Source organism: Hyperolius riggenbachi, chromosome 5 (assembly GCF_040937935.1).
Source record: "Hyperolius riggenbachi isolate aHypRig1 chromosome 5, aHypRig1.pri, whole genome shotgun sequence".
Taxonomy (NCBI): Eukaryota; Metazoa; Chordata; class Amphibia; order Anura; family Hyperoliidae; genus Hyperolius; species Hyperolius riggenbachi.
The window spans coordinates 391,840,821-391,866,090 of NC_090650.1; the positions used below are offsets into that span (position 1 = coordinate 391,840,821).

Genomic DNA, 25,270 nt, shown 5'->3' on the forward strand with positions numbered 1-25,270 from the left:
ATTCGCAGTCCAATGACTCAGCTGGCTTACCCACTACGTGTTTCGAGGCTCTGTCTCTTCGTCAGGTCTGACCTGACCTGCTGTAGGAGGTTCTTGGTTACGTAAGCCATCACATGCTTTGTTTTATGCACACATTGTAATCTGCTGTGCTCATCTACCTACTACCTGCTGGCCACTAGCACCTACCTACCACTACATAAGCAACTGGGAGAGGGGGTGAGACTGTGACACAGGTTACATTGTGTGGGTGAGACTGTGACACAGGTTACATTGTGTGGGGTCAGAAATGGCCCTGGAGCAGTGGTTCCTCTTTTTGAGTATTATTCTGCCATAGGACTCCAACTTATGGATCATTTTACATGTTTGGTCTTTGCTGTTTGGTTGACTTTGTTGCAGTCTGTGTTAGATCTGCATTGAGGGGAATATCAGTAAACGTTAAACGATCAGCACCACCGCTTAGCTGGAAGCACATCCAGTGTATTGTAAGTAAGTGGCTCTGTGTTCATATATGACTGAAACAAACAGAAACACGCTTTTCCCATTATTTTGCTTTGCTAATTCCATTCCATTAGACTGCTCACATTTGCACTTATGTTTAAAACCTCAAATTATAAATCCACAATTATAGATCCTTGTAAAATGAATGAAAAGAGCCACAAGGCCATTATATAGTGACGTCAGTGTGGGTAATGTATGCAGTGCTGGGGGACATTGTCTGACATTTCCATAAGATGAGATGGAGCGATGGCGTTTGTGTGGATTGCAGGGGACGGCTGTCACCGCGTCCTCCGGGGTCCTCAGGGGCTGTATGGAATATTATTCTATAATTACAGAAGAAAATGGGGAGAAATGTGAAAATTGTGAACACGGTCCTGGATGTTCAGCTGTATATTATTATTGCTGTCCTCACATTACCTTCTGGGCTGTACAAACACCACTGATCATGAATGGCTAGAGAGATTATTATTATTTAGTATTATATAGCGCCAACAGCTTCCGTAGCGTTGTACAGAGTATATTGTCCTGACACCTGTCACTTAGAGGGGCTCACAATCTAATCCCTACTATAGTTGATATGGTCATATGGCTGGATGGTGTAATGGTTAAGGGCTCTGCCTCTGACACGGGAGACCAGGGTTCGAATCTCGGCTCTGTCTGTTCAGTATGCCTGCACCTATTCAGCAGGAGACCTTAGGCAAGTCTCCCTAACACTGCTACTGCCTATAGGGCACGTCCTAGTGGCTGCAGCTCTGGCGCTTTGAGTCCGCCAGGAGAAAAGCGCAATATAAGTGTTTGTCTTTGTATGTCTAGGTATGTATCGTGTAGTGTGTGTATCGTAGTCTCAGGCCAATTTCGGGGGAAGCCAATTAACTTATCTGTATGGTTTTGGGATGTTGACATGAGTGCTCGAAGGAAACCCACACAGACAGGGAGAATATCCATGCAGATAGTGCCCTGGCTGGAATTACAACCGGGGACCAAGCGCTGCAAGGCGAGCTCGCTAACCACTAGGCAAAGCTAGCCTTTTATATAGCAATAGGAAGTGCGTTGGACATAAGTGTGTTATAATAAAAAAAGCTAACCTTTTAGTCATCTGAGCACCACTCATATTCTCCTCACAAAGCAAAGTTTTCTGACTATTATAGTTCTTGCTAGTGCTAATACTAGACTAACTCACAGTGCTCAGCTGCGTTGCAGAATAATTCTGCATGTCAACTCACTGCCCATACAGTTCTATGAGTCTGTTCACAGTACTGCGCTGTGACAGAGCACGTTATTATAACTTGCTGCATGCAGGCTTTTATCTGGGCCGGTTCTCTCATGAAGCAAGGTGAAACATTTGCACCAGGTGCAGAGATTACGGGGCAGCATTTTTGTTCTGCGTTTACAATAGCAGCATGCAGTCAGAGTAGAAGGAGAAATGAGAGGAGAGCAAGGTGAACAGGTCATCATAGGGGAAAAGCAGCTTGTTGTACTGTGTGAGGAGTCTGACAGTGAGTAAGGAGGGGGGAGGCAGGAGAGAAGCAGTATTTCATTTCACTTGCACAGCAGAAAGTAGGAGGTGGCACTTCTGTCCTGACTGAGGAGGAATGAAGTGGCTGAGTGTGAGTAGTGGGTTTATCACAGACTCACAGCCAGCCAGCGTGCTGTTGTGTTGAGCTGAGCTGCAGTATGTCATATGCGAACATTAAATTATCATTCCAAATTGGGGGGTGCATCCTCACAAGTTTGCCTCAGGCAGCAAAAAGTTTAGAACTGACCTTGGCTTTTATTAAAGGACACATCCTAGCACAAGGAAAATAAAAAAATCCACTTACCTCTGGTTTCCTCCAGCCCCTGCTAGCCGTTCTGTGCCCTTGCCGCAGCTCTGCTCACCGATGGTGGCCCGGAGTACCCTCCGGCGCAAGAACCCAAAGCGCATGCGTGAGCGGCTCTCAGAGCCACACTGACATCATCTGAACTGTATTGCGCAGGCGCAGTAGTTCTCCTGGCTCCTCTCCCGGTCCTGCTTGTCGGCTCTGTTATTGTACGACTTCGGCCTGAAGTCATCAGGGCTGTTTCCTGCTTGTTTGATACTCCGTCATCACGCTGGCCGGCGTGAGAGTCCTGCGCATGCGTGGTTCAATATTAGAGAACCATGCATGCGCAGGACTCTCACATCGGCCGGCGTGATGACACGCAGCCGGCCGTTGTGATGACACGTATTGGCCAAACGGGAAGCAGCCCTGACTACTTCAGTTTGAACTTGTACAATAATGGAGCCGCCAGCAGGAGCGAGAGAGGAGCCAGGAGGACGCCGGTGGACCTTGCGGCCTACGGTGGGCTGGATGAAGTCCCAGGTAAGTAGAAATTCTTATGTTAGATCATCCTCAGGGTCCCTTTAACCTCTTGACGACCAGCTAACGGCGATTGGCGTAAACATGTCGTCTGCGGGTTTCCATGGAAACGGCCGCTGGAGCGGCCTTTCCATGTCCGTTCACGGAGGCTGTCTCCGTGAACAGCCGGAGAGCCGCCGATCGCAGCTCGCCGGCAAAATGTAAACACGCGGGGAAGAAATCCCCGCTGTTTACATCATACAGCGCTGCGCAGCAGCGCCGTAAGGCAGATCGGCGATCCCCGGCCTCTGATTGGCTGGGGATCGCCGTCATTTGATAGGCTGAAGCCTATCCTACAATGCGCAGGACGGATATCCGTCCTGCGCAGCTCAGAGAGGGAGGGAGAGGGAGGGAGGGGGATGGAGCGCCGAAAACGCTGCGGAGGGGGGCTTTGAAGAGCCCCCCCGCAAAGCACAAAGAGCCGGCGGCGATCAGACCCCCCCAGCAGGACATCCCCCTAGTGGGGAAAAAAGGGGGTAAGTCTGATCGCCCTGGCTAAAACCTGATCTGTGCTGCGGGCTGGAGAGCCTACGCAGCACAGATCAGACCGAAATCCACTGGTCGGCAAGTGGTTAATCGATTTGTATCCACTTACCAACCAGATTGGTTTTAAAGCTTGTCTTGTTCGATTTTGAGTTTTCCTGGGCTTTTAATTGAATGCATATTTCAGTTTTTGCACATCTCTGCTACCACCTGCTGACAGTGCTGAGAGACTCACAGATTTCACAAAATGTTCATATGGAGTTCAGCTGCCACCTGCTGGTAGTTTTCCAGAATGTACTTAGTTGGAGGATAGCAGTACTATATTGTACTGAGTCAGGAAAAGCAGGTTCAGTAAAGTTGCAAATAAATGAGACACTAGAGCTCTAGCGTCTGGTTCTCAGACACTAGAGGGAAGAAGCGTGGGGCAGAAGTTGTTTCTGGAGGAGGTAGTACCACCCACTGTGCAATTCAGCTGTACAGTGTCTGGCGGATCGCAGGAGGAGGAGACTCTGCAGCGGTTTGCTGCTGCAGCTTCAGGACTTGGCCGGCCGGAACTTGTTAGGTTGCGTTCTAGCTGGCCAAAGTCTGTTCTTTTTGCATTGGTCGCATCAGTCTGCCATTTCGCATATTAGCCGGCCAGAATCCGAAGTGGTCAACATATATAAGCTGTGTGTTCTACCCAGGGCCGGATTTCTAGAAAGGCCACAAAGACCTAGTCCTTGGGCAGACGGAGCCCAAGGGGGCACCTTAAAATAAGAGGGGTTGCTACATATGATCGAGGAAGCTGAAAATGAGGAGCAACACATAGAAAAGGGAAACTGATGCCATGGCAGCTGTACATGAAAAAGAGGGGCTACAGTACATGAATGATACACATGGAAGCGGGGGCTGCTCATGGAAGGGGAGGGGCTCCGGTCCATGAATGATACACATGGAAGAGGGGGCTGCTCATGGAAGGGGAGGGGCTCCGGTTCATGGATGATACACATGGAAGAGGGGGCTGTACATGGAAGGGGAGGGGCTCCAGTACATGAATGATACACATGGAAGATGGGGATGTACATGGAATTGGCGAGGCTCCGGTACATGGATAATACACATGGAAGAGGGGGCTGCTCATGGAATGTTAGGGGCTACAGTACATGAATAATACACAAGGAAGAGGGGGCTGCACATGGAAGGGGAGGGGCTCCGGTACACGGATTATACAAATGGAAGAGGGGGCTGTACATGGATAGGGAAGGCGCTCCGGTACATGGATGATACACATGGAAGAGGGAGCTGCACATGGAATGGGAGGGGCTCCGGTACACGGATGATACAAATGGAAGAGAGGGCTGTACATGGAACGGGAGGGGAGCTGCAGTGCATGGATGATACACATGGAAGAGGGGGTTGCACATGGAATGGGAGGGGCTCCAGTACATGGATGATACACATGGAAAAAGGGGGCTGCACATGGAATGGGAGGGGCGCTGCTCCACAAGAAAGGAGAGCAACAACATACTTGGCCTAGGGGCACACAAAGTATATGTAGCTCCAAAAGTTCACACGTCACCCACCTTCTGGGCCTAAGAGGAAGGGCTCCGCCCGAAACATGTTGTGTATGTGCCTCTACATGCTCACTAATACAGCTTGTCGCTAAAGCCCTTTGTGTGCAGTCTCAGTTTTTGAATTTGCACACAAAGTATATGTCTGGCCTTGGTTCTAACATCTTATCAGCATACAGGAATAGTCTGAAGAAGCTCAAATTTTACAACTTTTTTTTTTAACGTTAGCCAATAAATGGTGCCATTCTTACTCAAAACTTCCTGAATGTAGTTGGATAGTAGTGATGTTGGGTTATCTTGTGGCATGAAAAGAGATAATGGCCTCGATTCATCAAGACTTATCGAATCAATTACCAACAGCTTGGTAAAACACCGAATTCGAGAAGTTGATTTCAGGAGTCATCAAAGTTATCTACAGCTGTTAGCGAGCATTTGGTAATCATTCAGCAATGATGCGATAAAACGGAAGAAAGTGCAATTCATGAAAATGAAAGTGGGTGTGGTTTAGTGTTACATTTAGGATTAGTTATCTCCTTCACTGCTCTGTTGTTATTCCTGTCAGATCATTGCTGACAGAGAAGATGGAGCCATTTGAAGTGGTTATGTATCAACTGAGAGTGATTCAAAGGTGCAGAAGGGCAAGAATAAGGTCTAGAACTACATCAATTTGCAAGAGAATGGATTTATTTGCTGTAACAGGACATCTGCATTTATCTTGAATCATCTTGTAAGAGAACACAAGCAGTGCTAGGGTTAACTAAATTGCTAGCTGCACTATATTATTTCAGAAAAGGCTCCTATCAAGCCGCACAGGGGCGTAGGAATAGGCCCTGCAGCCCCTGCGCCCGCGGGGGGGCCCGGCCCCCCCCCCCTGGGGCCCGCTCGGGGCCGTTTTGTGGGTGCTGGAGGGGTGGCAGCATGAGGGGATAGCCTTGCCCACAGTCGGCGGGGAGAGGGGTAGTTCCCCCCTCTCCCTCACCTCGGGGCTCTCCCCTCTGCGCTCCCCTCCAGCTCGTAAGTGTCTGTGGGGCTGTGGTGGGCAGCGAGCGGCGGGCAGATACATACCTGCTTCCGTGCGTTCCATCGGAGACTTCTCCCTCTAGCGGCTGACGTCACTTCCGGAAGTAACGTCAGCCGCTAGAGGGAGAAGTCTCCGATGGAACGCACGGAAGCTGGTATGTATCTGCTCGCCGCTCGCTGCCCACCACAGCCCCACAGACACTTACGAGCTGGAGGGGAGCGCAGAGGGGAGAGCCCCGAGGTGAGGGAGAGGGGGGAACTACCCCTCTCCCCGCCGACTGTGGGCAAGGCTTTCCCCTCATGCTGCCACCCCTCCAGCACCCACAAAACGGCCGCGAGCGGGCCCGGGGGGGGGGGGGGGCCCGCTCAGAAAATCTGCAGGGGGGCCCGGTGGGGCCTAGTTACGCCCCTGAAGCCGCAGCTGGTGAAATTGTGGGATTGTCCCAAGCCACTTCCAGAATCCTGGTCCAGGTGTTAAGCCCTATTCGGAATGTTGTTATGTGGCGTTCAAAGGACTGCCTTTTTACCCACAATTCCACAGGAATTTTATGGCCTTGTGTTAAATTACAGCTGTAAAATGGAAATATCGACACGTTACCGAATGGTTACCGAATTGTTATCGATATTTTATTGAAGTCACACTAAATGTGGAAAAACCTTGATGAATACAACTAGAAATCGATGAATTTGGTAATTTAACGAACTGGAAAAAGTTATTGCCAAGACAATTATGAATCAAGGCCAATGAGTACTGTACTCAATACTTTTCTTATATACCATAATGGTACATTTTTGAAGATTAGACTTCAGGAGATCCATGTATTCATATTTCCATGACCAGTTGGGAGGTAAATCAGCACAAATATGGATCCGACAAGTTAAAGAGAACCTGAACTGAAAATAAAAAGACAAAATAACCATACACAGATCATTCTTACCTCCTGTCTACACATCAACCTCTTTCTCCTCTCCTGCGTCCTGTTTGTCCTCTGGGATCAATGGATTTCTCCATCCTCCATTTTAAAAATGGCCATTACTCCCTAACAGCTTCCTGGTCAGCACACTGTTAAACTGTAATATCACCCACTTGATCCATAGGGAAACATGGACATTACCTTGCACATTCAGTTGTAACTGACAGCTGCTGATATATAACTAACCGCAACTGGTATATTTCACTTCTGACAAAATATTGTCAGAACTGGAAGGGATCATTGTAAGAAGAAAATGGTGAGCTTCTGAGAGGAACTGACAGTGAGGTTAGAATGTAATATTCATTTGCAGCTACCTCGTGTGTTTATTTTAAATAATTTTACTCACTTCAGGTTCCCTTTAAAGGACAACTACAGTGAGAGGTATATGGAGGCTGCCATATTTATTTCCTTTCAAGCAATACCTGTTGTCTGGCAGCACCGCTGATCTATTTGACTGCAGTAGCGTCTAAATCACACCAGAAACAAGCATGCAGCTAATCTTGTCAGATCCGACAATAATGTCAAAAACACCTGATGTGCTGCATGCTTGTTTGTTCAGATTCTATGGCTTAAAGTAGTAGAGGCAGAGGATCAGCAGGATAGCCAAGCAACTGGTATTGCTTAACCACTTAATGACATGCTGACTTATAAAAACATCCTGCTAGAGCCTCTTAATGGCTCCAGGACGTTTTTATAAGTCAGACAGTGCTGCTGTTGTGCACGTGCGTGCTCCCGCGCGTGCACGTGAAAATAGTGGAAAAAAAAACCACCAAAGAAAAAATACACCTTTATTTCCAAATACTATATTGTCACCATACTTTGTACTAGGGACATAATTAAAATCTTGTGATAACCAGAATAAATAGGCAGATAAATGTGTGGGTTTTATGCACAGTAGCAGTGTTTACATTAAAACCATAGGGGATGAAATTGGAGAAAGTGTAGTTTTTCATTTTTTTTCTTTGTATTTCCCTTTAAAATGCATAGAAAATAAAGTAATTACTGAAAACAAATATCAACCCCAAAAAGCCCAATTTGTGGTGAAAAAAACAAGATATAGATCATTTCATTGTGATTAGTAGTGATTAAGCTATTGGCAAATGAAAGGGATGAGCACTGAAAGGTGAAAATCGCTCGTGTCCGTTAGGGTAAAACCACTTTGGGGTGAAGTGGTTAAAGTCTACAAGAGACTTTAGATTCTCTACAAGAGAATCTCTGGTACAGATTGAGATACTTACCTAAAGAGAGGGAAGCCTCAGGATCGTATTGAGGCTTCCTTCCCTACTCCGTTGTCCCCTGTCACTGAACGCCCCCAACACACACACAGAAGATTATTGACAAGGCACAGTTGCTAATCATTTTGGGGCTGCCCAGCTCCACTTCTTCCAGCGTGGCCGGGGCAGTAGTGAGCCCCTCTGCACATGCGCAGTAATCCGGAGCTGCGGTTCCGTGCTACTGCGCATGCGTGCTCGCGTGTCTACTGCGTGGCCACGTTGGATGTGGAGCTGCGTGGCCCCAATGTGGAGAGGGGCTGCACTCAGCAACGGGGGCCACCGGGCCACCGAGGGAAGCCTCACTAGGATTTCTGAGGCTTCCCTCTCTTCAGGTGAGTATTTTACTTTGATCACAAGCTTCGGCTCAGGATCACTTTAAAAGGAAATAAATATGCCAGCCTCCATATACCTCTCACTACAGAGGGATATGGAGGGTTCCCGAGGAAGAGGTAACTCCCACCGAAACGTTGTGCTCTGTCTATTACTTTGACCTATACAAAGTATATGCCACAATACATTAGCATTGCTCTCATTCAGTTGAGCCCATAACCATTTTCCTACACTGGATGTATCTTTGGAGGTGTGGGGCACTGCCCCTCATGTGATCATGCACTAGATGTCTCTACTGGAGCCCAGCAGGATTGTGTGTACTTAGGCAAAAGGAGGCGGCCACATTTAGCATGTCAGTTGCCAGGCTGTCCTGTTGATCTCCATGGCTGCAGTGTTATCTGATTCGCACACATGACACAAGCATGTGGCTAATATGGCAAGACATGAATCTCAGCACCTGATGTTCATACCTCTTCTGGGTCTGTGGCTGAAAGTATTAGAAGATGCAAAAGCTGGTTAACCCTGGAGCACGATTGGAACAGCAATATTATTGATCTGTAATCCAACTAAACAGTCTTAGGGATGGTAATGCTAAGCAGCATAACTCAACTTTTTGGCATAAGCAGAGGGACAATTAAAGAGATCCTGTACTTAAAAAAAAGCCCTCTGGGAGATACTTACCGCTGGAGGGGGGGGGGGGGAAGGGGATAAGGGGGAGCTTCAGGGTCCTAACGGTGCTTTCTCCTCCCCTGTAGCTTCAGGGTATCCAGCGCTGGCTCCTCCAACCCCCTCCCCCACCACAAGCGCTGATTTATTTACCTCTCCGCAATCCTGCGCAGGCGCACTAGCGGCTCTTCGTTCAGGTAAGGCGGAAGTAGCCAAACCCAATCGTATCCGTTCTACTGCGCCGGTGCAAAGGACTCGCTCCTGTGCAGTAGAGCGGATCCGATCGTGTTTGGCTATTTCCGCCTTACCTGAACGAAGAGCCGTAGTGTACCTGGGCAGGATTGCAGTAGGTAATTATTACCTCGCCGCGGTTCAGGGGGGGTCACAGTGCTGGATTGCCGGAATACCGCATCGTTAGGATCCAGAGGCTACCCACTCCTGAGGTAAGTATCCACCAGAGGGGTTTTTTTTTTTAATTACAGATTCTCTTTAAGCGACACTGTCACAGACCGCAAGGCCGGTCTGCGGGCGGGTCAATCGATCAGAGTCATAAATCCTCTCGCACTGTCATTTTGTCCATCACGAAGCGTAAACCTGACTTCGCAATTTGATGAACTGACTAATGGAGGGAGCGGTCGGGCGCCAACGAATTCACCACACACATACAATCCAAAGATCTGCCACCAAGCGGGTTACACAGCCCGCTACTGTAATTAGGCTAGGACTTCGAGAACGCTCTATTAACCCTTAGCAGTATGCAGGAACCTGGGTCAGATCGTTATATCTGGGCCGGGTTCTCGCATACGGGTTATAAATGTATACTTCTATTAAACACAGGGTAGCGATTTCAGGAGAATAGGTACGATTGTGTATATTCAGAACAGATTGTAACCATAACGATTTTTAAACGTTTTTATAACAAAGTTGCATTATATACATTTACACAGATTAACACATAGACACAAAGCTTAAAATAACAGGGATAAAATCAGAAAGCTCTTACTGTAGGTATGGCTGATCAGTCCATTTGGCGAATGAAGAAAACAAAGTCCAGTTAAAGTAGGCATTAATGTTTAAGAGTCCTTGAAACACAGCATGCCTTCGGTCCTTCTTGAACACATGCTCCAAGCTCTCCTTTAGCAGATGAAATGAGGAAGGACAGGGGCGGGCTCTGCTGGCCCCATATTTATACAGTCTTAGAATTGGGGCTGTGTTACCTCCAAACTAGGTGGAGGGAAGGCGGGTTATCTCCTGGCAGCAAGGTTGCCACCCCCAGACTCAGAGCAAGAAAATGTACCAATTGATAATAATCTGTGTGACTCCACCCCAGATTGGCACATCGCAAATCCGAGGCCATATTCGTAAGCGGCCTGCGACCCTGTATCAATTGAGGCTACACATGCCTATTCTATCGCATTCGCTCTACGCAGGCCAGATAAAGGAGTTTTCCTACTGATTCCTGACAGCTAGAAAATTGTAATTCAGGTGAATGATATAACTGCTTTATGGGTATCGGAAAATTTACTTTTTTTGTCTTTCTGTGGCAAGCCTATTTTGAATTAATAAATTAAAGTTTCCTTTGTTTGAGTATATGAGTTTGGAGGGAATCTCTTATCTTACTGGTTGGATCTAGTTCCTTTGGGGAATGAGCTGTGCACCAAATGGCTCTGCCTAGGAGGTCGGCCACGTGTGAAATTCCTTGCTGACCTGACACAGGATGTGGGTGAGGGGCTTTTGCTTTCAGTGGAAGAGAGCAAAAGGAAAGGTATTTGTTTTAATCTACACAGGACTGACAGTAATGGGCTGGACCATTACGCAAGTCGTTGGCGATTGCGCACGACTTTCCATAATGTTCGCCACATACACCACCTGTGATTTCATGACCATGGTCCTGGCAAGAGCAGTGATGTGATCTGTGGTTGTGGGAGGTGTGATGCAGTTACAACAGATCCTTAAAGCATCCATGGCCTAGGTTGTGTAGGGATTTGAATGTAAGCATGACAATTATAATAAGGATTCTACAGCCACTGGAGTAAGCGAAGGATTGGTGTTATGTGGCAATGGTGGGGTTGGCTTGTTAACAGCCTTGCGGCAGCATCCTGTGTTAGCTGCAGGTGGTGCAGGTCTTTATTTGGAAGTCCTGCATAAAGGCCTTCCATTTAATTTTTTCAATAAAAATCTGATCAGATGTGTTGAAAAGAAAGCAAATAAAAAAATATAAAAACTGAAAGATTATTCAATCCTTTGTTTGATATTTTTGGAAAATGATCATAAAGGTATAGTACATTGTTTTTTTTTTGTTTTGTTTTTTCGCTTGAATCGTTTAGAAAGATTGAACCAATCAGATTTCTCTGGTCAAAAAAAACCTAAAAATAAATTTGAACTGTGCATGGCCAAAAGTTCATAAATATTTGACATTGAGGCCCTACCTGTTGTCACCAACCCTATGCAAATTACTACATCCTAAGCAAAAAACAAAAGACACTCAGAATGAAGCTGAAATACAGTATATTTTATTTTAAGCATAAAACAAAACAGTCAGTTTAAAAATAAATAATGTAATTTAAATATTTAAAAAGCACTGGAATAGGACCCTATTATATAGTAGCAGATTTGGATTTCCCTGCTTTCTACCTGACCTGTTTAGTACCAAGAGGGGCTTACTGGAGACAACTGTCAGGCCCCTGGCCTTGCACTAGGCCCTAGGTGCCTACCTGGGTTGCCTTGTGAGTGACCTGGCTTTGGACTGACCAGATAGCAGGCTTTAATGAGGCTACCCACTATATATTATTTCTTGCCATGGAATAGAAGACAGTTTTTTAAAAATCTAGTCCAAGCTCGCTGGATCATTGCTCTCCAGCCTTTAACAAATCAGCCCCAGGGAGAGCAGGCATATGAGACTCCCATTGGACAGAATGCTGAGCTTGGTGGGATTGCCATTCAATGGTTCACACACAGAATGCAGCACTTGCCTGGCTGCTGGGAATATGGCAGAACCTGACAATGTACATAGGAAGGATTATTGTCAAATAAACTTTTAAATATGTAATAATTCTGATAAAAATAATAATAATTCCAACATTTGTATAGCACTTTTCTCCTGTCAGACTCGGGGTTTGTTTACACTGTGAGCGTTAGGTTATTTTAAGCGCTGGCGATTTAAAAAAAAATCACTTTAAAAGCACTTCTGCAATATTGCTCTATGTGAGTGTTCTCATATGAGCTTTCTTTCCAATCGCAAATGCGGCTCCTGCACCATTTCCTGAGCGTTTGCGCCTCAATACAAAGTATAGGTAAATCGCTAAGCGCTTAGAAAAGCAATATTATTTAGTGGACTGTGTGCAAAATGAAATCACCATTTCTAAAAACCTCTTATGACTAACAAATATAGCTTAAAAAAAACGTTTTTCAATATACCCTTACATTAGCAGCTCCTCCCATCTCATCACAGCTCTCTGTGATGCTGCAAGTATACAGAAAGGGGAAAGCAGAACCGGAAGGGGGCAGGTTTGGGCTTGAAAAGACATCAGAGAAGACAGACTCAGCTATAATGATTACTGAGCAAAGCCAGACTGAATGCTCAGTAGGGATTTTATCAGGGCTGATAACAAACAGGCTGTGCAGCGAAGAATGAAACAGAGAGCAGGGTAGGTGTTTTCTCTAATGTTCCCACTGATATATATATGGTAAAATACATTAGGATGCTTTGTCTCTGGTTCACTTTAACCAGTAGTATATAGGTAAATTTAAAAGTGATTTAATTTTGACTTCAGCTATAATATGACAGTAAATGTCATATACACCGATTTTGTTCCTTATTCTTGGAAACCATGAGGCTCACAGGCTTCAATTCTTCATGAAGCATTACTGTATTCTGTAATACTGAGAACAGCTGATTTTACCGAACAGATTGCCAAGCGTCAGTTCAGGAAAAGCTATTACTGCATGGAAAAGTAAAATTACTGACCGGCGAGGTGAATTACTGACTTGTGCTGCAAATGTCTCAATAAAAAGGTCAATTCACAAAGATTAGAGCAGGTGGTAGGATTTTTTGTATTTTACCTCATGTCTGGAGCTGTCAGTAACTAACAATCAGCCATTCGGTAAAATGAACAGATAAAAGGATACAGCCAATACAAGGAGACGAAACCATCTACTCCTCACTTAATTGGTACCGATGTACTGGCAGGCGGGACATCAGGAATGTAATCCAGCTGAACAGCAGCCCAGCATGGCTCGGAAGGCACATTTATCACCTCCTTCTCTGCTGTCACCAGCTTCTACAGACTCATTTCCTTGCACCCCGAGCCTAACATGCTGCAGCTCGCCATCCCCAGAATTGCTCCTGCATACTGGGATTGCGATTCAGTGATGCGCTCCCTGGTGGCCAGGAGAGTATAAGCACATGCGCCACACAAGCAACGCCGAATTCCAGGCTGCTCTGAGGTGATTGGCTGTGGCAGAGGGACACAGGAACAGGGGGGTGGAGACAAGCATCCTGCACTCTGGGACCGCAATCTTACTGAACGGTTTTACAATAGTTTTGGTAATATACTGACTGACTCCCGCATGCAGGAAAAAGATAGTCGATTTAAAAGAATGTCTGAAATACTGCATGTGGTATATATATATATCGCTGAATGATTTCTTATTACCCAACAGCCCTTAGTGAATTGAGGCCATAGGAGTTCAGATGAAGAACTTTAGCACCCAAGAATGTATAAACAAAAACATAACAAGTGAGAATTATATCTATACCCCTCAAACCCCTTCCTGACTTCTCTTTCCCAACCTGAGTATGCAAGTCTCCCATACTGATGGGACGTCGTCTGTGATACTCAGGAAGCATTGCCTTCTCTAATACCAATATAGCAGCAAGTCTCCCATACTGAAGGGATGTCGTCTGATACTCAGGAAGCGTTGCCTTCTCTAATACCAATATAGCAGCAAGTCAACAAAAACTAAGAAACATTCTAACACCACCATCCTGTGCATTAATGCTCCATTGCTAGATCACTCCTCATTTACAATCAAGCAGGATGAGTGTCAGAGGATATAGTGCACTTCCAATAAAAGGCAAAACAAAAACTAAACAGAGAGTCTCTGCATCAGGGCCGTAAACAGCAATACAAACCTGACATAGGTTCTAACCATGGCTGGAGTTCCATTAGTCATTGTCACAAATGACAGGGCATACATGTCTGGAGTGGACCATATGGAAGGGAGGACCTTGGCTCCTCCATAAGCCTGGACTATCTGCTAGGTCTCAGGCATGTCACACATCAATGTTCTGTCCCTATTAAAAGTCAGCATCCAGGGTGAAGACATTGTCCTCTGTATGTGACATCACGGCAAACCTTTGGTATTCTGACACACGCTTCTCAAAGAAGTTGGTCTTGCCTTCCAGAGAGATGTTCTCCATGAAATCAAATGGATTTTCGGCTTCATATACCTGAAGGGAAGACAATAAAAATTATATATATATATATATATATATATATATATATATATATATAGAGCAAAATACAAGAGGAAATTTTTTTTTTTTTTTTTATATATATATATATAGTGGCTTGCAAAAGTATTCGGCCCCCTTGAACTTTGCCACATTACTGCCACAAACATGAATCAATTTTATTGGAATTCCACGTGAAAGACCAATACAAAGTGGTGTACACGTGAGAAGTGGATCGAAAATCATACATGATTCCAAACATTTTTTACAAATAAATAACTGCAAAGTGGGGTGTGCGTAATTATTCAGCCCCCTAAGTCAATACTTTGTAGAACCACCTTTTGCTGCAATTACGGCTGCCAGTCTTTTAGGGTATGTCTCTACCAGCTTTGCACATCTAGAGACTGAAATCCTTGCCCATTCTTCTTTGCAAAACAGCTCCAGCTCAGTCAGATTAGATGGACAGCGTTTGTGAACAGCAGTTTTCAGATCTTGCCACAGATTCTCGCTTGGATTTAGATCTGGACTTTGAATGGGCCATTCTAACACATAGATATGTTTTGTTTTAAACCATTCCATTGTTGCCCTGGCTTTATGTTTAGGGTCATTGTCCTGCTGGAAGGTGAACCTCCGCCCCAGTCTCAAGTCTTTTGCAGTCTCCAAGAGGTTTTCTTCCAAGTTTGCCCTGTATTTGGCTCCATCCATCTTCCCATCAACTCTGACCAGCTTCCCTGTCCCTGCTGAAGAGGTACACCCCCCGAGCATGATGCTGCCACCACCATATTTGACAGTGGGGATGGTGTATTCAGAGTGATGTGCAGTGTTAGTTTTCCGCCACACATAGCGTTTTGCATTTTGGCCAAAAAGTTCCATTTTGGTCTCATGTGACCAGAGCACCTTCTTCCACATGGTTGCTGTGTCCCCCACATGGCTTGTGGCAAACTGCAAATGGGACTTCTTATGCTTTCTGTTAACAATGCCTTTCTTCTTGCCACTCTTCCATAAAGGCCAACTTTGTACAGTGCATGACTAATAGTTGTCCTATGGACAGAGTCTCCCACCTGAGCTGTAGATCTCTGCAGCTCGTCCAGACTCACCATGGGCCTCTTGACTGCATTTCTGATCAGCGCTCTCCTTGTTCGGCCTGTGAGTTTAGGTGGATGGCCTTCTCTTGGTAGGTTTACAGTTGTGCCATACTCCTTCCATTTCTGAATGATCGCTTGAACAGTGCTCCATGGGATGTTCAAGGCTTTGGAAATCTTTTTGTAGCCTAAGCCTGCTTTAAATTTCTCAATAACTTGATCCCTGACCTGTCTTGTGTGTTCTTTGGACTTCACGGTGTTGTTGCTCCCAATATTCTCTTAGACAACCTCTGAGGCCCTCACAGAGCAGCTGTATTTGTACTGACATTAGATTACACACTGGTGCACTCTATTTAGTCATTAGCACTCATCAGGCAATGTCTATAGGCAACTGACTGCACTCAGATCAAAGGGGGCCGAATAATTATGCACACACCACTTTGCAGTTATTTATTTGTAAAAAAATGATTGGAATCGTGTATGATTTTCTTTCCACTTCTCATGTGTACACCACTTTGTATTGGTCTTTCATGTGGAGTTCCAATAAATTTGATTCATGTTTGTGGCAGTAATATGACAAAATGTGGAAAATGTCAAGGGGGCCAAATACTTTTGCAACCCACTGTATGCATATATATATATATATATATATATATATATATATATATATATATATATATATATATATATATATATATATATATATATATATATATATATATATATTATAATATATATATATTTATATATACATGTATATATATATATATATATACAGTGGTGTGAAAAACTTTTTGCCCCCTTCCTGATGTCTTATTCTTTTGCATGTTTGTCACACTTAAATGTTTCTGCTCATCAAAAACCGTTAACTATTAGTCAAAGATAACATAATTGAACACAAAATGCAGTTTTAAATGATGGTTTTTATTATTTAGTGAGGAAAAAAAACTCAAAACCTACATGGCCCTGTGTGAAAAAGTGATTGCCCCCCTTGTTAAAAAATAACTTAACTGTGGTTTATCACACCTGAGTTCAATTTCTGTAGTCACCCCCCAGGCCTGATTACTGCCACACCTGTTTCAATCAAGAAATCACTTAAATAGAAGCTATCTGACACAGAGAAGTAGACCAAAAGCACCTCAAAAGCTAGACATCATGCCAAGATCCAAAGAAATTCAGGAACAAATGAGAACAAAAGTACTGTAATTGAGATCTATCAGTCTAGTAAAGGTTATAAAGCCATTTCTAAAGCTTTGGGACTCCAACGAACCACAGTGAGAGCCATTATCCACAAATGGCAAAAACATGGAACAGTGATGAACCTTCCCAGGAGTGGCCGGCCGACCAAAATTACCCCAAGAGCGCAGAGAAAACTCATCCGAGAGGCCACAAAAGACCCCAGGACAACATCTAAAGAACTGCAGGCCTCACTTGCCTCAATTAAGGTCAGTGTTCACAACTCCACCATAAGAAAGAGACTGGGCAAAAACGGCCTGCATGGCAGATATCCAAGGCGCAAACCACTTTTAAGCAAAAAGAACATTAAGGCTCGTCTCAATTTTGCTAAAAAACATCTCAATGATTGCCATCTCAATGATTGCCAAGACTTTTGGGAAAATACCTTGTGGACCGCCGAGACAAAAGTTGAACTTTTTGGAAGGTGCGTGTCCCGTTACATCTGGCGTAGAAGTAACACAGCATTTCAGCAAAAGAACATCATACCAACAGTAAAATGTGGTGGTAGTGTGATGGTCTGGAGTTGTTTTGCTGCTTCAGGACCTGGAAGGCTTGCTGTGATAGATGGAACCATGAATTCTACTGTCTACCAAAAAATCCTGAAGGAGAATGTCCGGCCATCTGTTCGTCAACTCAAGCTGAAGCGATCTTGGGTGCTGCAGCAGGACAATGACCCAAAAGACACCAGCAAATCCACCTCTGAATGGCTGAAGAAAAACAAAATGAAGACTTTGGAGTGGCCTAGTCAAAGCCCTGACCTGAATCCTATTGTGGCATGACCTTAAAAAGGCAGTTCATGCTAGAAAACCCTCAAATAAAGCTGAATTACAACAATTCTGCAAAGATGAGTGGGCCAAAATTCCTCCAGAGCGCTGTAAAAGATTTGTTGCAAGTTATCGCAAACGCTTGATTGCAGTTATTGCTGCTAAGGGTGGCCCAACCAGTTATTAGGTTCAGGGGGCAATTTCTTTTTCACACAGGGCAATGTAGGTTTTGAGTTTTTTTTCCCCTCACTAAATAATAAAAACCATCCTTTAAAACTGCATTTTGTGTTCAATTATGTTATCTTTAACTAATGGTTAACAGTTTTTGATGAGCAGAAACATTTAAGTGTGACAAACATGCAAAAGAATAAGAAATCAGGAAGGGGGCAAATAGTTTTTCACACCACTGTGTGTGTGTGTGTGTGTATATATATATATATATATATATATATATATATATATATATATATATATATATATATATATATATATATATATATATATATATATATATATATATATACACACACACACACACACATACACAGTAGAGACCCAATGATGTCCCTACACCACCTGACCCCCCGCCGTGGAGCGCACAGAAGTCGACCTGGAAGCCGACCTGGCGAGGTCAGCTTCTTCAACTCTGGACGCTGTGAGGGAGAGGAGCTCCGGCGAGGGCACCGATCGACTGCCAGGAGCTGGAAGAAGCCCCAGGTAAGTGTAGTCTGTTTTTTATATCGCGCGCGAGCCTTCCCTTTAAGGAGCGTACACACGCTCCTTAAAGGGAAGGAAACGACGGGTCCACGGGAACCTCCCGTTGGGCGGTCTTTAGCCGACAGTATGCGCGTGTGTTCACGGTGTCTGCGCACTGATAAGGTTGTTTCTGAACGATCCGTGCATACTGTCGGCTAAAGACCGCCCATCGGCCATCGTTTCCTTTTGTAGTGCATGTGTACGCACCTATACACACCCACATACACACTTTTTAAAACACAGTCCATCACGTATGTGATTTTTAATTGTTTTTATTGATATGTGGTTTGAATTGAATAAAGGATTGCTTATTTTTGACTTGAAATGATTCTGCTCAGTGTGGTGCTATACTAGGGGGTCCTTTTCCTATTGTTGTTTCTGCATTATACTTTTTATCTATCCTCATGAATTACAGCCTTTGTCTCATAATTGATTACCTTGGGGACCAGGAAGAATTAACAGCTGCACTTGAGGACCAGGAGGGGTTAATGTCTGCACTGCATACAGTATTGCAGCCAATACCTCCTCCAGGCCCCCAAGTGCTGCAATGATTTACTCCCCTTCCTGCAGCCCAGCATTTCCCCCTGGCCCTTTCCTTGTTAAAGCGGATCCGAGATGAAAAACTAACTATAACAAGTAACTTGTCTATATATTTTATCTAAAGTTTAGATAATTTACACAGCAAATCTATCTGCAAACAGCTTTAATAGAAAATGATTATTTCTTCCTGTGATACAATGACAGCAGCCATGTTGTTTGTAAATATTACACAGAGGCAGGCTTATCTGTATCTTGAGCACTAAGCCTGTGAAAAAAAACCTAATCCCCCCCCTCCTCCCTCTGCCTCTGAAATCAATGACTAGTAACACCTCCTCCTCCTCCTGCCCAGACCGAGCTCGCATGAGCCCTTGCTACTGCCAAGGCTCTCTGGAGAAGCTGTGGGCGTGGTTTATTTAGTTTATAGGGAATTAGAGTATTAAAACAAAAACAAAAAAGTATTTGGCTTGAGGAATGCCCTATAAACAATAGGAAAGGAACACAATTATGCAATGAGTAAAAGTTCACCTCGGATCCACTTTAATCGTTGTGGCCAGGACTTTCAGACCTGTGTTTTCGTGGCATTTCCTTTATCAAGAAAGTATAACTGACCACTGGGTAAATTGCTGCAAATGGGAATGTCACTATTAGTACACACATTATTCAGTGTGCTCAGCGTTGCTTGTGACTCGTGTATAAGTCGACCCCTATACTTTTAGTGAATCAGACCTACATTTCTAGACTTATAGTCGAGTATATACAGTACATTTACTTAGTTACCTTTGGAAAGCCAAGTTCACCCAATAAACGATCTGCCACAAATTCTATATAAGTCTTCATGAGTTGGCAGTTCATTCCAATAAGATCCACGGATAAAGCTTCTGTTAGGAACTCCTGTGCAGAGAAGACCATGTTAGGGCCACAAAATCACCCATTTAAATATGATAACAAGTTCCTTATTACAGTAATAAAGTGTGTTGATGTTACAGAGTCAGCGGAGACTGTGCTTACCTATTCTATAGGCCATACATGCCAGGAGATTCTAGTCTTGTTCCACCCAGGATTATGCTGGACTATCCAGTGGCTGTATTTAGTATACTGGTTAAAGGCTCTGCCTCTGACACAGGAGACTCTTAAAATCTTGGCTCTTCCTGTTCAGTAAGCCAGCACCTATTCAGTAAGGAGACCTTGTGCAAGACTCCCTAACACTGCTCCTGCCTACTGAGCATGTCCTAGCGGCTGCAGCTCTGGCGCTTTGAGTCCAAACTGCTCCTGATTGATAGCAGGATCGATTTTCCCATGATAACTTTGAAAAATCAATCCTGTTATCGAAAGGGAGCAGATTGGACGTCGTACAAATAATAGTCAGATTCCCATCAATCGGACAGAAAACTGCATTGTGTGTATTTAGCATTAAAAAGCCTAGACATTTGCCTAATGCTAGGTACACACAATGCTCAATCGGGGGTGTGGCGGTAACGTTGTGCGATAATCACAAACGGCGAATGCAAGGGAAACCGCTGCCCCACCTAATGTTTTATGTGTGCTACAACTCCCCCCATCCCCCGTAGACTTACATTTTACCCGTCACGCCGCCCGTGCTGAGTGTCTGTGCCCTATTTCTGTATTCAGGTCCCATGTATCTACCGGCATACTGCATGTGGGGAGCAAGTGTGACGTTACACACGCTTCACGTGCTATAATGCCGGCAACTGCAGGAGGGTGCAAATGCAGAAGTACAAGGATGCTCAGCGCGGATGGCGGCAGGTTAAGAACAACTGTACGGGCCCAAGGGGGACTTAAAAAATTAAGGAGGGGTGTGTGAGGCATCGTCACAAGGCCGATACCCACAAGATTTCCTGCTGAAATCGATCTTCTACTTCACCTAAATTGAGCGTGTAATGCACAGTGTACACTACAATACAGAAATTCTCAATCAGGGTTAAAACAGTACTGCCCCCTCTGCCGACGAAATAGTCTACCCATTGAATCTGCCTACATGCATTGATAAATGCATAGGCAGGAGGGTTAGGGAAGGGTAAAATCAATGGGATGTAGGTTAGTTTGACGATCTAGGCTGTTTTGTTGGAACACCACCTTTCCTCCCCCCCTCCCCTCCATTCCAGATGCCATTTGGCCACACCTTATTACTGTTACATTGTTCTAGTCTTTGCAAAACAAATCAGTGACCACGTGTTACCTGCTCTATTCTGACCGCGCTGGCGATGATCTCGGTCACTCTGTTCTGGGTCGGTTTGTTCACCAGATGATGAAACAGCAAGCAGGCAAAATCACAGTGCAGACCCTGCAGAGCAAGTGTGACAAAAATCACTATAATAACATACATATGTGACATACAAGCACAGGGCATCTATTATAAAAAGCAATCTATTATACAAATCTGGGAAAAGAGTGATTCTCCAACTTTTTGGTTATAAATACCACAATTGTTTTAATTCGCCATATTTATAAAAGTACAACAAAAGGGTAAACATCATATTTTTACCCTCTGCTCCATACTTTTCAATCGCTAAATTAACGTACCCCCGAATCTGGGGAAAATCTATTGATTGAAGCCCATGCCCATGGTTTAGATTCCTTTTTACTTGGTGCCCTGCCGCTGCCCCGTCCTCGGGGTCCCCTCTCCCCCCATTCCTCTTATCCCCGCAACCTCCTGGATGTTCCGCCCGAGAGGCGCAGAGCGACTATGAACTGCCCAGGTGTGACTTTCTAACTGCGCCTGCACAGTGAGAGAAACCACTCATGGACGAGCGCTTGCTTTTTTATTATTATTATATAAAATAAGTAATTTTCAAACAGGAAAAAGTCCAAAAAATATAATCGCAGAAATTCACTGTGAAGAGACCTCAACTTTAGGTTTCCACGTACAGTACAGTCTCATTTACCATATTTTTCAGACTATAATACGCACCTAGGTTTAGAGGACCAAAATCAGGGGAAATATATATACACACATACATACACAAAACCTGGTGCATCCATGGTGAAGGGGCACCTTGAGGATTATACCACCTTTGTACCTCGTGCCCCCTTGTATCTCTTGTGTCCTCCTCTATGCCCCTTTGTGTCCCCGTGTCCTCCGTTTGTCCCAGTGTCCTCTGCATGGGTACAAAGAGTCCCCGACATTGCGGCGGGTTGGAGATTTGAATTGGCAGGTGTCACAACTCAGGAATTTGCTGCATTTGGATTATAAGGTCGCAGTGACTTTTTTCCCCAACTTTTGGGGGAGAAAAAGCGAGTCTTATAGTCCAAAAAAATACAGTATATGGTACAGGAGAGGATTGCCTGATGTCAGATATGTGTGCTTACAAGTTCCTAGAGAAGTCAAGTAACCGGCATTAAACATAACACTAACCTTCCCCCAGTGGACTAACGGCACAGCGGTGTGCAGCAGAAACTGCTTACGCATCCTCTGGGTGCCGTACGTTTCACTCCTTGCAGCTCCCAGCTGCTCCGTGGCATTCACTGTGGATAGCCACAATGTGTCACGTGACCAAATGCGGGTCAGGTGACAACCTGGGGAGCCGTACAAAGACACAGGAAGCTGCAAGAAGTGAAAAGAAAAAAAACGGTGCCCAGAGGAAGCCTAAGTAGTTTCTTCTGCACACCGCTGTGCAAATTACCGTAGGTTAGAAACGCCGCCGTTGTGTCCCGCCAGGCATGCCAGTTAGACTGCCAGATGCCTGAATTCCGGTTAACCAGAACTCTACTGTAGTAAGATTACAAAGTCTGCTTTCGGTACACTAAAGATATCGCAAGATTATAGAAAATATTGGATAATTAACCAAAAATAACCTGCTAACCCTCCTCCCCCCTCCCACCAAAATTACTAAAACATCCCAATGTCTCCAGCTTGTGTAAAGCATTTTTTGTCTGTGTCTTCTGTAGCAAAGTCAGAGTAGTTGAAGAAGAATAGTGATAGTGATAGATGTTTTTTGATTCTTTTATTGCACATCAAATTTATTAAGGAGGTAACTGCTCTCCATATCTTAATCTTTGGGCATAGCCATGTACCAAGGAATAGAGATGTTAGAGGATGATGACATTTGGGGTACCTGTCAAGGTACCGCAGAGGGGGAGAGCACTTGCTTTTCTTGTGCTTGTGGGTTGGAACTTGCGCCTGTGCAGTTCTAAGTCTCGCGCCGCCACTAGGAGGACTTCCTGGTTTTAGTATTAAACTGGAGGATCCTTTCAAATATGAAGAGGACAGAGAATGGGGAGGACACTGTGAACAATGAGCAGCGCCAGGACATTAAGGCTGCTTTTCCACGGACTGTTGAGCGGTGTGCTCAGCAAGCAGTTACCAGGCAGCAGTGAGCAGTTACCAGGCAGCAACAAGCAGTTACCAGGCAGCAGTGAGCAGTTGTGAGTGTTTGAGGGGCATTTCACTATCAACAGTTCGTGGAAAAGAGGCCTTAGTCCTCCACCATAGACTTTATTTATTTTTGTCCTCAGTAGGAATGGTCAATGAGATGCAAATCATTTTGAGTTGATTCAGGATTATGCTAATTTTGTATTCAGATGTATGCAGCTTGAAAATGGACCAATTGAATTTTACCTCAGCGGGATTTGATTGGTTAACCTCCCTGGCGGTATGATTCACGGGAGGATTTTTTTAACCTTTTTTTTTTTTAGGCTACCTACATGCTTCCCCCCCCCCCCCTCCCTGCGGCATCCCCCCGTACAGTTTGATCGCCGCCGGCGCGTATGCCCATCAGTAAATCCCGATCTGAATGGGATTTCCATGGGGGCTTCCCCCGTCGCCATGACGACGGGCGCGATGACGTCACAGCGCACGGGTCTCGGGGGGGGGGGGGGCACCCCCTGACATGGCGGGTAGCGGCAAATCGGCGCAGAGCGGCGGCGATCGGAAGTAACACGCAGCTAGCAAAGTGTTAGCTGCGTGTATAAAAAAAAATAATATGCAAATCGGACCAGCAGGGCCTGAGAAATCCTCCGCGGTGGCTTACCCCGTGTCTAGCACGGGGTTACCGCTAAGGAGGTTAATGTTCAAGCTGCATACATTTGCATACAAAACTTGCATAATGCTGCATCAACTCGAAAATTCTTTGCATCTCATGGACTATCACTTGTCCTCAGTTCAGGGGTACTCTATGGCCTCTTTTCCACGGACAGTTGAACTGTGTGCTCAGAAAGCAGTTACCAGACAGCAGTGAGCAGTTACCAGGAAGCAGCGAGCAGTTGTGAGAGTTTGAGAGGCATTTAACTCCCTATCAACTGCCTGTGGAAAAAAGAGGCCTTACACCATGCGTCTTGCGTAGCACCTGCACTATAACGTGGGTGCAATGCAACCAGGGCCGGATTTGTACTTTTTACCGCCCAAGGCCCACTACCTTCAGCCGCCCCCTGACAATCAGCAGAATTAGGATCTGATAGATCAGGATATTAGGGTTAGGTATTTAACAAAAAAAAAAGTGGTTAGTGGAGATTAAAGGCTAGGCCTTTTGGCAGTTTAAGGCGAGGCTAGGAATTTGATATTAGGATTATGGGAAAAAGGGTTAAAATTAATGTGACCCTGAGATGGTACACTGGGTTTTATTTATACTTACCTTGGGCTTCCTCCAGCCCCATGAGCACTGTGGCCTCCCGGTATGTATGCCTCCTGGTAATCTGGCTGGAAGTGCTCTTCTCCGCATGCGCAGCTCGTCCAGACTTGCACCCCTCATTGTGCTACTGCGTCCAGGAGCGTTTTGTGCCTGCGCAGCAGTACTGCACAGGACGCTCTCGGGGACAAGAGCGTGACAGAGGGCACCCACATCGCAGGGGATTACCGGGAGTAATAGCGCCAGAACAGAGGGGGCAAAGAGGCCAGGGAGGGAGGCCACAGGGCTCATGGGGCTGGAGGAAGCCCCAGGTGAGTATATATAAAGTCCAGTGTACCATCTCAGGTTAGAGAGTCTGATCACAATATTAAGGTGATTAAATTGACTGAGGATAGCGACTATGCATTCTGTACAGTGCTGCAGAAGGTATAAGTGCTAATTAAATACATAATAATATGGTGGGACATTAGACTACGACTATGGCAGGATTAGATTGTGAGCTCCTCTGAGAACAGCCAGTGACATGACTATGTACTCTGTAAAGTGCTGCAGGAGATGTCAGTGCTATATAAATACATAATAATAATATGGTAGGACATTAGACTATGACTATGGCAGGATTAGATTGTGAGCTCCTCTGAGGACAGCCAGTGACATGACTATGTACTCTGTAAAGTGCTTT

General features: G+C 45.0%; 1 protein-coding gene across 4 annotated transcripts in view; it reads right to left on the reverse strand.

Moving 5' to 3' along the window:
• Positions 1-11,664: 11,664 nt before the first annotated feature.
• Positions 11,665-25,270, reverse strand: part of RRM2B (ribonucleotide reductase regulatory TP53 inducible subunit M2B) — a 45,208-nt gene continuing 31,602 nt past the window's right edge. For all 4 annotated transcript variants that reach the window (XM_068237744.1, XM_068237741.1, XM_068237743.1 and 1 more), the window contains 3 exons: positions 21,204-21,308; positions 19,784-19,897; positions 11,665-14,625 (listed from right to left, as the gene is read on the reverse strand). In XM_068237744.1, the coding sequence (XP_068093845.1) occupies positions 14,473-14,625; positions 19,784-19,897; positions 21,204-21,308 (372 nt within the window). In that variant the 3' untranslated portion in view covers positions 11,665-14,472. The remainder of the gene's footprint in view (positions 14,626-19,783; positions 19,898-21,203; positions 21,309-25,270) is intronic.